The sequence below is a fragment of the Tribolium madens genome, unplaced genomic scaffold (assembly GCF_015345945.1).
Source record: "Tribolium madens isolate multiple individuals breed KSU strain unplaced genomic scaffold, Tmad_KSU_1.1 Scaffold_71;HRSCAF=194;Tcas5.2_LG6, whole genome shotgun sequence".
NCBI classification, from domain to species: domain Eukaryota; kingdom Metazoa; phylum Arthropoda; class Insecta; order Coleoptera; family Tenebrionidae; genus Tribolium; species Tribolium madens.
Genome location: NW_025401041.1, coordinates 7,565,669 through 7,579,255, shown reverse-complemented (window position 1 = coordinate 7,579,255; position 13,587 = coordinate 7,565,669). Strand labels below are relative to the sequence as shown.

Here is a 13,587-nt window from a genome sequence, read left to right as displayed (position 1 = left end):
TTACAGACTTTTACAAAGTCATAAGTAGACAAATATTGTGTAAATAAAAAAAATATTTATTAGGTATAGATATATACCCTTGCAAAGCCTCTAAGTTACAAAAATATTATTTATACGGAAGGTTTGGTAAAAAAGCCAGAAAGTTTCCAACTCTATTATTGGATATAATATTTTATCAAGAAAACTATTATACAATGTGTAACAAAAAGATGGGAAACATAGAATAATCTGTGATTTCTCAAGTCAAAATAAAGGGATTTTTTTTAATAAATAAAAATTACCTACTACCTAAGTATTTATAAAACAAAATTCGAAAATAGCCTTCTATTGCTTCGGTAAAATAGGCAGCTATAGAGTGTTTTACGGATCAAACATGCAACAAAATGTATATTATAATACCGGATGGTTAAATAACACAATTTTAGAGAATTTTTTTATTACTAGACAATTTTAAGTTGAAACTACAAAAATAGTTATTTATATTATAAGTGCAGTAAAAATAGTACATTATTTATTTATTTATATATTTTATTATTTTTTTCATTAATTAATTTATTTTTATTTTATTACCGTATATATTTTTAATTACTACATATTAAACATTTCTATTACCGATTTAAGTTTTTCCAAGTCTTTAACCAAGTCATAAGTGGGCAAATATTGTGTAAATAAAGAAGAATTTATTTAGAGAAATTTCAAGATAATATACTAGGAATATGGAAAAAATGTTTAAAAAATTCAATCTGTCAAAAAATTTTGACATTTATTTTTTGATATTTGATTTTTTTTATGTCTGTTTAATGATACTGATGATGTTGTGTATATTTTTTTACAATTATTTAGTAAAGATACAAAAATTTTGTTTCCTTGTTTCCTCTTCAAATAGCTTGTAGCAAATAAACTTGGAAAATTATTTTTCCAACAGAAATAAATAAAGTCAAAGTTCAAAATTTAAACTCTCATAACTTCAAAATTTTTATAGATAAAATTTTTCTCTGAAGCAAAAGTTCTGACGCATCGTGTATAAAAAAAAATTACGTAATGGCTATTCTGTTTGAAATATTTATTAATTTAGGTACTATTGCAAATTTATTATTGCCTCTAAGTTACAAAAAAAATATTTATACAGAAGGTTTGATAAAAAAGCCAAAAAGTTTCTAATTTCATTATTAGATAAGTACAAGATTTTACCAATGTATTATACAATGTGTAAAAAAAGGTAGGAGTCATGGAATAACCTGTAATTTCTCGGGTCAAAATAATGCGATTTTTTTTCAACAGAAACAAACATTATGTACTAAGTATTTATAAGACAAAATTAGAAAATATCGTTTTATTGCTTCTGTAGAATAGGCGGCTGTGGAGTATTTTTACAGATCAGTATAATACCGGATGGTTAAACAACAAAACTTAAGAGAATTTTTTTATTTCTAGACAATTTTAAGTAATAACTCCAAAAATAGTTATTTACATTAAAAGGGCAGTAAAAATAGTACATTATGTTATTAGGAGTAAAAGTGATTTATGTGACGAAACTGAACGTTTATGTTGCCAAACGTAGTGAGGCAAATTATTTATATGAACTCACTTTTACCATGAATACCATATACTATTTTTTTTATTTACTACTTTATTTATTTTATTTTATTTGTATTTTTAGAGACAAATTGACACGTTTTTGTCTTTTTTGCCCTCCATTATTCAATGTTGCCAACTTAATTGTAAATTCACAGGCAAAGTCACTTTGTTTAGAAATTTAATTAAGTAAATGGCGTATACTTGGTTTCAAAAAATGTTTATATTATTTTTTTCTTAACTACTTCCAAGTCTAGTTCAAGTCTCTACAGCTTTACAAATTGCAAAAATAAAAAATCGAGTTTTAAACAAAAATTGTTTTCTGAGTGTAAATTCTTAAATTTTAAGGTGACAATAGTACCTACCTATATGTTTTGTTATTTAATTTATAGTTTTTGAAAATTTTTTAGACACTTGTATAATGGACAATGGTATTTTTACTATTATAAAACTATTAAATAATTCCGAAAGTTTTTCTCTTTTTGCTCCTTTTGATGTGAGTAAGATCTATAGTTAGGTATAAGACAATTTTTTACAGAGATAAAAATCTAATTTCTTGCAGATAGATTTGTCATTAATTTTTTTTGGCATTTTGACTACAAGGTTTTTACAAAAAAAAACTATCCATATAGTTAACAGATATATTTAATTTTTTATTTGTTTACTTTGGTAGTATATCACTTAAAAAACTCTAAAATGTTTTAATTAAAAAAAATATAAAAATAAAAACATATTTACAAATTGTGTAATATACCAAAAACAGGAATGAATCACTGCCAACTTATTATTGGCCAGATTTATAGCAATTTAACACTCCAGACGTTCTTTATAGTCCTTGTACCTCAATAAATAAAATTTTTATTGTCTCTGAGGTGGCATTAATGATTTTTTCGTGTAAAATATGTTAATCAACTTTTATCACTGTCAAAATTTTGTATCTCCCACGAAACAAAAAGTAATCGAAATTAATTATGTTGTGAAACAGAAATGTAAATAAATGCAAATTATCGCTTTCAGTACATTTGTAGCTAATTATTGTACAAATGTATGAAAAATTGAAAGATTTTATCTCTTTTGTTTTAACACGCTTGCTTGAATGTAGCACAGATAATTTTACTCCATATATACAGAGTGAGTAAAACATGAATCGAATCACCAAGTATACACCGGACGTTTGTAAAAAAAGTGGCGTCACCAACTCGCTCTCTGAATCAATAACACCACAAGTGCTCGTCGCCATGTTGCAAAAAAATGAAATACAGGACGTCCCAATAAACAACAACATAAAAAACCACCCACAGATCGTAATTGATAAAGTGAGCTGTGTAAGGCTTCCAGTATATAACTGACGCCGACACCGATCCAGAAGGCAGTGGAAGAGGGCGTGGCGACAATACCCAACTGTCAAAGAGAGGGGGAGCAGTAAGCCAATCTGGGCGTGGCCTAACACTAATCTTTTCACAAAATCACGTCGTCTCACTCATTCGCATCGATAAAAACACGGCCAACTGTATAGGTATTTTATGTGATCGCGGTATGAAGAGGCCAACTTGATTTTACACATTAAATAGCTGTTAGCCGGGATAGTTATCGTTTAATCGCAATAGCCGTGGATTTTATGCTCACACAATAACCATCATAGCTGAAACAAAAAAAAAAAATAATCCGTGTTAATCGGGCGCGCCTCCAGGCGCTACTTTTGGTCCTCTCTTATCCTAATTAAATTATGGTTGTATTTTTCGGTTGTGCCGTCATGGCGCACGCTTAAAGCGGCGCGTCGCAAGCGTCGAGACGCTTTGCGTCAGTTAGCGGTGAAAGAACGGCGGATGAACGTCAACGGTGACTTGATTTCGAATATTTTTACCGAACGCTTTTGATATAAATATTATATAGTGAGAGGCGTCGACGGGGTGGGGGTGAGTATTGTTCTTTTTTTTAACGGACTAGGTGGGGAAAGCTGCTTTTTGCGTGTTGAGGTAATTGTTACGTTTAACTTATCTGATTTGGTGGAAAAGCTTTTAATAAATATACAAAAGTGTAAAGTGCTATTCTTACATCGTAAACGTCGGCACTTGTAATACCACAAGCATGCAAAGAAAGATATTTCGGTTTGTGTCATTTAAAGTGAGCCAAATTGGCATTCTTGAATAATTAGGTTGCAGTGTAAATTGGGCTTTTTACAATTTTTACAATTAAAAATCTTATTTAAGCATAATGTGGTATTTATGTGACGAGAGATAACATCTCCAGAGTTAAATTTGTTGTTTATGGCTGCTATGGCGGCGTTGATTAAAGTGCAGAGATCGGATTTTCTTAATTAGGTCCTCTTGCGTAAAAAGTTTTTTTTTTGAAAATTATTTTTTCAATTATTTTGATTCGTTAACTATTTTTTCATTTTTTTTGCAATTATCAAACTCACATGAAGATTTTGAAACATGTAATTTAGTCTGTGTTTCTATATTATACTTCTAAATTATTTCATGAAAATGTAAAGGCAATGAAAAGATTGGAATTTGATCCATATTTATAGATAATTAAGTACGTACGGGGTATAGTCTAAAAGTTTCTGGTTGTTCAACATTGCACCAAATATTGACAAATAAAATAACAGTTTTTAGTTAAATGTTTTGAGTTTAAAATCGTTTTTTAATATTTCCAAATTCTTTTTTTTTATTAACATAAAATCGATAAACAGGTTACTTACTAATTTTATAAAGTGTTATCACAAAAATCGGAGCAGTTTTAGATTTTTAAAATGTACAGACTGGATTATAATAAACGCCTCAAGTCATAACTTCATTATGTTTAAAAATATTACAATACATTTTTTTGATCAAAGTTGAACTATTTTTACAGTTTTAAATTGTTTAGGAACAATAGAGACTGTTGAAAAACAATTTAACAAAGAATCCAAAAATAAAAAAATATACAAAGTGTTCAATTAAAAAAAATGAGCATCTAGATATTCCAAAAAAATAGATCACAATAAATTATGTATTTTTTCTAAGAAGTATTGTCTGTCTTTAAAAATAAAGGATATGGCTTGTGACTTTTTTCATAATCCTGCTTCTATATCTGATTGAATTTAATTATGTAGTTTGTTTTTAATTTTTGATAAACGTTAATCAACATTTCTTTATCATCAGCACTGAAAAATAGAAGCAATTTTACATCAATTTAGAAAAATCTATTCACACATTAAACCTGTTTTTTGGAAGTAGAGTAGAAGAAGTTACTTATTATAATTAAAAATAATAAAAATAAAATTTGTGAAAACAAATTATGTATGTAGAAAAATATAGGTATAAAACACCTGAGTTGCTTAACATGTTTCAACAGTACACTTTTAAATAGATAAATTGACACTTTTTAAAATTAAGTAACGTTAAAAAAAACGTCGAATTTTAGTAAATTTTTGTTTTTTTTTTTTTCAAATTTTAAAATTATAAATCCACTCGTTATACCTGCACAAAATTCCAAATTCTAATTGGATGCATGCTCAATTGGCGTTTTTTCTTAATTTTGAATAAATTATAGAGTTCAGGTAAGCTTTAAAAATAAGTTCGAATTTTACACTTCTTTTTAGGACTGTTAGGTATACCTAACTTAAAAAAAAGTTTTCATAACATTTTAACAAACAAATGACATCTGTTCAATTGAGTACCTAACCACATGATTCGATTGCTTGTAAAATATTAAAATTTAATTTTAAATAAACACTGCAAGCAAAATTTATTCTAAGTTTCAGAAACGGTTTCATAGTTTAACAGTTAGGTATGCAAATAGTTAGAAAAGGAAACGACAAATTTGATTTAACACTTTTAAATTGATTTCACTTGTTGGAATTACATTGTTTGCAAAATTTATGTTTTTCACTTACTTACATAATAAATACTATTCAAATAAGTATTACCAAATCCTTATACCTACGAGAAATGGCAACACCGCAATTGTATTTTTTAAGATCAAATACCTAGTCTTGTATCGTCTTCAAAAAATTAAGTTTTATTTTTTGAGCTATTGTGTGTCTAAAACAAATAAAAACAGAAATAAAAATATTTTAGACGATGGAATTTCAACACTTAAACACAATTTGATAAATTGTTTTTAAACTATGTATTTAGCTGTATTAATTTTTTTCGTAGCTTTGTATAAAAAAAAATCATTTAATTGGTCTCTGGTAACAAATTCAGAACCAAGATAGCTCATTATTTGGGTATAAGTAAAAACAAACTTGAATGTTATTTTATAAAACAGAAAAAACAGTAAATATTTACCCAGAAAATAGTAAACATTAGAAAGAAAGTATGTAGTTGGAATAAAATGCAATAATCTTTTTAATCCAGAAAATATAAGATAAGGCACACGGTACGCAAATTGATTTTTCTTATAATGTAATTTGGCCTGTTAATAAATGCCAGTTTCTTGACCACAATTTTACATCTTCCAAACTTCTGTTAAATGTTTTTCCATTTCGTTTTTAACACTGACTGGCAAGAACACCAAATAGACATTTCTATTGATAGTTTTCTAACCTTTTTGGGAACAACCTTTTTCACACTATGTTAATCTCTGAAAAATTTGACAATTTTCTTTTTGACAATTTGCGTTTTTTTTGCACTCAAGTGTACCTACCTATTACAAAAACAAATACGTAATAAATAAATAAATAAATACTTATTACATGTAGGTATAATACTTTAAAAAGTAGTGTCTTGATTTTTAAGATGGAATAAAAAAAAATAATTTTCATAAGTAAGTCGTGGAAGGCTGGACCACCCAGTCCCTCCCATTATGTAAATAAGTTAACCCTTTAGTCTAAACAATTAAAAATGAAAATTTCCCCTCTAAAATGTTGTATTTGTAGATGTGGAGCCGTTCGTAAAGAGCAGTCCGTCCGCAAGCAGGCAACATCAATGTCGCCTCAGCAGAAAAAGGAAACCGTGTGACAAAAACCACTCGTAACGCCTCCATAGGCATAACCTCCTAACTCCTGCCCACCGTAAGTGTGAAAAGTGGGGGCGAAATGTCGCCGTCGGATTGGTGGAGCCGCTTGAGCTGACACCCTCGCGACCAATCGCGTCGCGTCCGTGTCATTAACACAGTCAGTGTCGAATCTGCGGGTTTCCTGCTATAGTCGTCGCTCACACTTAACCCGGGAAGGAGGTGTCAGACTTCACACTCACAACCACCCCGAGTTCACTCAGTGCTAGTGCGTGGTGCAGTGCGGTGATGTGATATACAGGGCCGGATTCGGATCATGCGTTTCGATACGACCCTGGAGCCACCCCTCGACGCCAAAGTGAAGACCACGATGGCCTACCACCCCTTCCTGCAGCTGCCGCGCCAGACGGACTTCAGCGTCAGCTCGCTGCTCACCGCCGCCTCCAGCAGCAATCCGGCGGCGTCGCCGCCCACGCCCGGATTCTTCCCGTCGGCGGCGCTCGCCGCCTTCGGATCGCAGACGTCGCACGGCTGCTACCCCGGCACGCTCATTCCCAAAATCAACCACCCCCATCCGCATCACGCGCTCTCGGGACACCCCTACACCACCGCCGAGGACGTGGTGCTGGCCGCCGTCGCCGCCCACAACCACCATCCGGGGATGGTGCGACCCCTCAGGGCGATACAACCAGAAGAAGATGGGGTGGTCGACGACCCCAAAGTCACACTTGAAGGAAAAGACCTCTGGGAAAAATTTCACAAACTAGGCACGGAAATGGTCATCACCAAAAGCGGCAGGTGAGTCACTCTTTCTACCCCAAAAAGTGAAACACCCAGTGTTTGACACAAAACAAAAATTAACAAATTGTGTGTGCTTGAAGAATTTAAAGTTGGCTGTGATAATTTGACAAAAATAAATTAAAACCGGCATAAATGTTCTTATAATAATATTTTAGATAAGAGTTGGCTGTGCAAATATTGTTGCTAACAAAAAAATTGTTAGTTTTGTCAAAAATTATTAATCGCGTCGGCTGCGAAAAACCGGTTCGTCAAATTTCACATTTGTGTTTTGTGTGCTTGAAGAATTTTATAGTTGGCTGTGAAAATTTGACAGTTGTGTACAGAAAAATAAATAAAATCCGGCATAAATGTTCTTAAGATAAGAGTTGGCTGTGCAAATGTCAGTTGTTAACAAAATTGTTAGTTTTGTCAAAAATTATTAATCGCGTCGGCTGCGAAAAACCAGTTTGTCAAATTTGACAGTTGTGTGCTTGAAGAATTTTATAGAGTTGGCTGAGAAAATTTGACAATTGTGTACAGAAAAATTAATAAAAACCGGCATAAATGTTCTTATAATAATATTTTAGATAAGAGTTGGCTGTGCAAATATGACAGTTATGTCAGTAGCTAACAAAAACATTGTTAGTTTTGTCAAAAATTATTAATCGCGTCGGCTGCGAAAAACCGGTTTGTCAAATTTGACAGTTGTGTCTTGTGTGCTTGAAGAATTTTATAGAGTTGGCTGTGAAAATTTGACAGTCGTGTACAGAAAAATAAATAAAAACCGGCATAAATGTTCTTGTAATAATATTTTAGATAAGAGTTGGCTGTGCAAATATGACAGTTATGTCAGTTGTTAACAAAAAAATTGTTATTTTAGTCAAAAATTGCGAAAAACCGGTTTATCAAATTTGACAGTTGTGTTTTGTGTGCTTGAAGAATTTTATAGAGTTGGCTGTGAAAATTTGACAGTTGTGTAAAGAAAAATTAATAAAAACCGGCATAAATGTTCTTATAATAATATTTTAGATAAGAGTTGGCTGTATAAATATGACAGTTATGTCAGTTGTTAACAAAATTGTTAGTTTTGTCAAAAATTATTAATCGCGTCGGCTGCGAAAAACCGGTTTGTCAAATTTGTAATAAAATAATTTGACTTCGATTGCACTGAAATATGTTAAAAGCCGCCTACGATCGAGGCGAATGAATGACTTTATTACGATTAATTTGAAAATATGAAACGATTATAAATTTTAAATGATTTCTAGCAATTTTCGCACATTTGTTTTGTTAAAAAGTTGTAATTAAAATTAGAATTGAGCCAATTATTATAGGCCATCCCTTCATTTCCCGACGCTTGTGGTTCGAGACAAGTTTTCACACTGTATAATAAATTATGACAAACATTAAATTTAATTCTGTGTTGCTCATTTGCTTTGTTTAGGTTAAATTTTAATTAGGCCTAAGTTGAAATTTATATCAAATTTTGAAATATTTCAAAGTTATTCAAGCATAACAGTTTGCCACTTCTTGACCTAACAATAATTTACGAAGTGTTTTTTTTTTGTGTGAAGAAAAGTTTGTTGCCTAACTGTTTGTTTCTGGAAAAAGAGCAAAGATTAATTATGTGAGATGCTAAATAGGAAATTAATTTCAACACGCGTGCAAGAAATATATCACAAGTTATCATATTCACTTAAATTTGAATATTTGAGATAAGTTCTCAAAGGAAAATTAGCTCGTAAAGAGTCTCGTATTATTTTAGTTAACGGCTTGAATAAAATTAACGTTTATCATTTAACAATGTTGTGGATGTTAATTTTTGATGGAAAAATTAATTTTGGCTGGTGCGAGTTTGAGTCATATTTCCAGGAACAATCTGTTTTTATTCCTTGAATTAAAAATTAAAATTTTTGTTATTATCAATTAATTCCCAGTATGAAATAATGGTTTTGTTTTTAACAATCCTGAAAATATTTGAAACGTAAAACGAGATAAAATTTCCGAATAGACGAAATTAATTTTTTTAAAAATGCGTTAGTATACGGGGTGTTTTATATAAAAATTTGATAATTCTTAAGTAATTAATTTGACTACTTTAGATATAGGGTATCGTCGGGAAAAAAAAACTGTTCATAATGAGATATACTTTGTAAAGGACAAACACACCTGTAAAAAATAAAATATTTCCTAAATTTACCCTAATGGCTTTAACTATAAAAAAATACAAAAATTGCCAAAACGTTTTTATTTTCTATGACACAGAGTGACTAAATTTAGCGTAAAATTATCACTATATTAACATTATCTTGATTAATAATAATATTAATTATAATAATTTATTTATTCTCTATTGCCTTATGGCGTAGAACACGTCAAAAAGAAAAATACGACTATACACAATTACAATAGTACATAGAACATATAAAATTTAATACAAACAATACAATACAAACACTTAATATAAAGAAAACAGTTTTTTCAAAGTTTATCTGTGAAGAATTCTTTAAGGTTGTAATAGCCTTTCGTTAATAAAATTTATTATAATTTACTATAATATTATTATAATTTTTTGAGAATTTATGTAGGGTAACTGAGGAAATCAAAATTAATTTTTGTAGATTGTTTAAATTTTTCAATAAATATTTTACAAGTAACTTACATACTTTTTCATCAAGAAGAGAAATTAGGTATCAAAGTTTAATATTTTTAAAATACTCTCTAATGAGTTAAATTTACTTTTAAACGTTTTTACATCTCTAAAAAACGATATTGATCCCATTGGAATTTTTCCGAATGTATCCTATGAATAATAATTAAAATATAGACGAAATAAAATATTTTCACATAAAATGTGAGCAAATTTTTATTTAAAACTGGCAGAGTTAAATAAAGTTAAAAATATTATTGTAAAATTCTACCTATATTTTTATGATTATCGCAGTATTATTATCTAAAGCGTTGGAATAGTAGGTAATAATAATTATAATAACTGAAATGGCTTTGAAAAACATTGTAAATAATTGCGTAAAAATTTTATTACACCTACAGGGTGCTTAAAATGTTGTTTTTTTTTGTGTTAGCCTTCTGTTTTTGAATCATCCTGTAGATATACTACATTTAAGGCTTTAAAACACCATATTTTGGCGAAAAATCGAATGTTAAGCAAATTGTAGCGTCATTCTGGTCGATAAGAAGGGCACTTCCTCTATGTATTTTCCAGTTTTTCTCCTGAAAGCGGAAAACCGCAACATCCTCTCATCCAGTATTTAATTATTTTCCTCTCAAAATACCATCTTTTTGCCACACACGCGTCTTAATTGGTGTTAAATTGAATTATTCCGAACAAACATCTTCCTGTTCCAAAAATCTGTTTCTCGTAAATTAGATGCACGTTTTCAGTTGAATTACGGCCGCGTCGACGTGTGAAAAAAACGCTTTCAGATTTATGAGTGTGTGCGCATGTTAAAAACGAGGTGCGTGATGGATTTTTTAATGAGCCGAAACGTCGTCGTCGTCGTCGTCGCTTCAAATCGATCATACCCACTGGCAAGATGGAAGCGGCGAAATCGGAACACGACCGAGCTTAACCCTTGTGTGTGTCGGCCAAGTGTTAAGGGTGCGAAGGGAGCCGATGTAAAGAGTACTAATTATTAGCACCCCTTAGTATACGGACTCTTGAAAACCCGTTCAGGGGATGAAAAATTGGGACATGCGAGACGGGATCAGACCGATAAAACGCAAAATTTACAAATAGGGTAAATTCGGGACACTTTGCACAAACGGGAGCTATACAGGGTGCGTCAGAACTCGCGTCAATTTTGTTAATCTTGCACAATCAAAATTTTGTAACAGAAAATAAGTGTTTCAAAGAAGATTTCTTAAACCAATTAAAATAAAGTTTGATCTAAATACACCTAACCTAACCCGAAATGTGATATCTATAAAACACTATAGTAATTTCGAAATCAGATTTTATTTAATCAAAGTTTTGGATATCCTTGACATAATGTTAACTGTCAATTTGACAATTTTTTTTTTAATATCAATAATAATAAAGCGGTTTTATTGAATTGTACATACAAGTAAATACAACTCAGGAGGCGAAATTTAGCAACTGCTATTCGTACTTAACTCCCTTAACAAAAAAATAATAATAATAATACCTAGTGAAACAAAAAAACAGTAAAGTAAATTAATAAAAAATTAAAAAATAGGACAAAAAAATAAAAAATTGCATTAAAGTTTAACTAAAATTAAGAAAAACTATTTACAAAGAAATAACAGGAAAAACCAAAAGTAAAAAACTAGAAGTTCTTAAAGTTTTTGTTGGACTTTTTTTATAGATGAGTAAAACATAACGTTATTAAGGTATCCATTTAAGTCAGATTTGTAATTTTAAACGAATCACCTTGTATAACACCAAAATAATATTTTTAAATATTTTTTGTAGAATATTTTTCTAAGGATGTCCAAAACATAGGTAATAATCGACAAGTAAAAATATTAAGTTCTATAAATTATTTTTGAGATTTGACATTTTTTAATGTCTATTTAAGGACACTGTTGATTTTGTATACGTTTTTTTATAATTATTTAGTAAAGATACAAAAAAAAGATTTGTAATTTTAAACGAATCACCTTGTATAACACCAAAATAATATTTTTAAATATTTTTTGTAGAACATTTTTCTAAGGATGTCCAAAACATAATAATCGACAAGTAAAAATATTATAAAAACATTAATATTATTCAATAAATTATTTTTGACATTTGACATTTTTTAATGTCTATTTAAAGACACTAATAATCTTGTATATGTTTTTTTTTATAATTATTTAGTAAAGGTACAACATTTTTTTCTAATAAAAGCCACAAATAATGTTAAACTTCTAATAGCCTGTAGCAAAAAAACTTGAAAAATTATTTTTTCAACAGAAATAAATAGTGTCAAAATGCAAAATTTAAGCTGTCTTTAAACTTTATTGATAGAATTTTTTCTGTTCCTGATATCTTACCTTAAATGGCATTTTTCTCTAGGCGCAGTGTGTCGAATTACTATGTGTAATAGTATATTATATCACAAAGTAGAAAAGTGATTTTTTTTAGCTGTTTAAATGCGTAACAATAAATGCGAGGCTATAAAAATCTTCTCTACTGTGTTTTATATAACATTTTTTTTACTACTTGTTAATAGACAAGTTGGCTCAGACGTAACATGTCGTAATTTTCAACTACTATTTCTGTTAATATTATTACCTACAGTAATTAATTACTTACCTGAATTATTAACCTAAGTTGGAAGTATTTTTTATTCTTATCGTAAGTGAGATTATGTCATTTTTTGTACCTACTTCTGCATCTATTAAAAAAAAATTCTAACTTTATATTATGAAATATTTGTTAAAATAACAAAGATACTGCAAAGAAAAAAGAAAAAGTGTTAAAATTTGCCCTACTACCGATAACATTTCAACATGAAATAAACGCATTTGTTATTTTGACAGTTTTGACATAAACAGAAGAATTAGAGATGGGGTTATTCTGATGTTTTTTAATGAAAAAAAATAAGTTTTTTTATTTGAGTTTTGCATCAATGAATTTCCCTCCAATATCGATATTTACCCACCTTTAATCCATAATTGCTCTTGGTCAATAATGAAATTGATTATTTACCACTAGGAGAAAAAAAGAACTTTACAACTTTTCGACAAGCTAAATAATGGTACCTTTTACAACTAGTAGTAAAAAAACACATTTATACACTTTTAGAAATATCGAAACAATTGTTTAAATAATATTCGGTTTAAAAATAAAATATACCACTGAAAAAATGTTGTGCTAATAAATAATTGCTCTGTGATGGTGTAGTTTTCAATATTTGTATTAAAAGTGGCTAAAATACTAATGTAAAATTTAGTAATATTTAATTATACTTGTAAATGCTCTATTTTTATTAAATCGATTGATGATGAATTTTGTAAATTTTTGATACACAAATAAATAAAGTAATCAAATTAAAATCGTTCATTATTGACAGTGCAAAGTTCAAAAATGGTTTAGTTAAAATATTTCCAAATACAGGGTGAGCCAGAATTCGCGCCCTAGAGAAAAATGTGATGTAAGGTAAGATACCAGAAACAAGGAAAAAATGTTAAAAAATTTTAACTATAAAAATTTCGAATTTTTGACTCTATTTATTTTTGTTAGAAAAATATTTTTTTGTTTTTTTGCTGTAGACTATTACCTAGAAGAGGAAGCTATATCTTAAATTGTAACTTTGTTCG

General features: G+C 29.5%; 1 protein-coding gene across 6 annotated transcripts in view; it reads left to right on the top strand.

Moving 5' to 3' along the window:
* The first annotated feature begins 3,379 nt into the window (after window positions 1-3,379).
* The window catches only part of LOC123008611 (optomotor-blind protein), an 80,205-nt gene continuing 69,997 nt past the window's right edge, over window positions 3,380-13,587 (top strand). For all 6 annotated transcript variants that reach the window (XM_044404501.1, XM_044404499.1, XM_044404496.1 and 3 more), the window contains exons 1-2: window positions 3,380-3,491; window positions 6,443-7,317. In XM_044404501.1, the coding sequence (XP_044260436.1) occupies window positions 6,836-7,317 (482 nt within the window). In that variant the 5' untranslated portion in view covers window positions 3,380-3,491; window positions 6,443-6,835. The remainder of the gene's footprint in view (window positions 3,492-6,442; window positions 7,318-13,587) is intronic.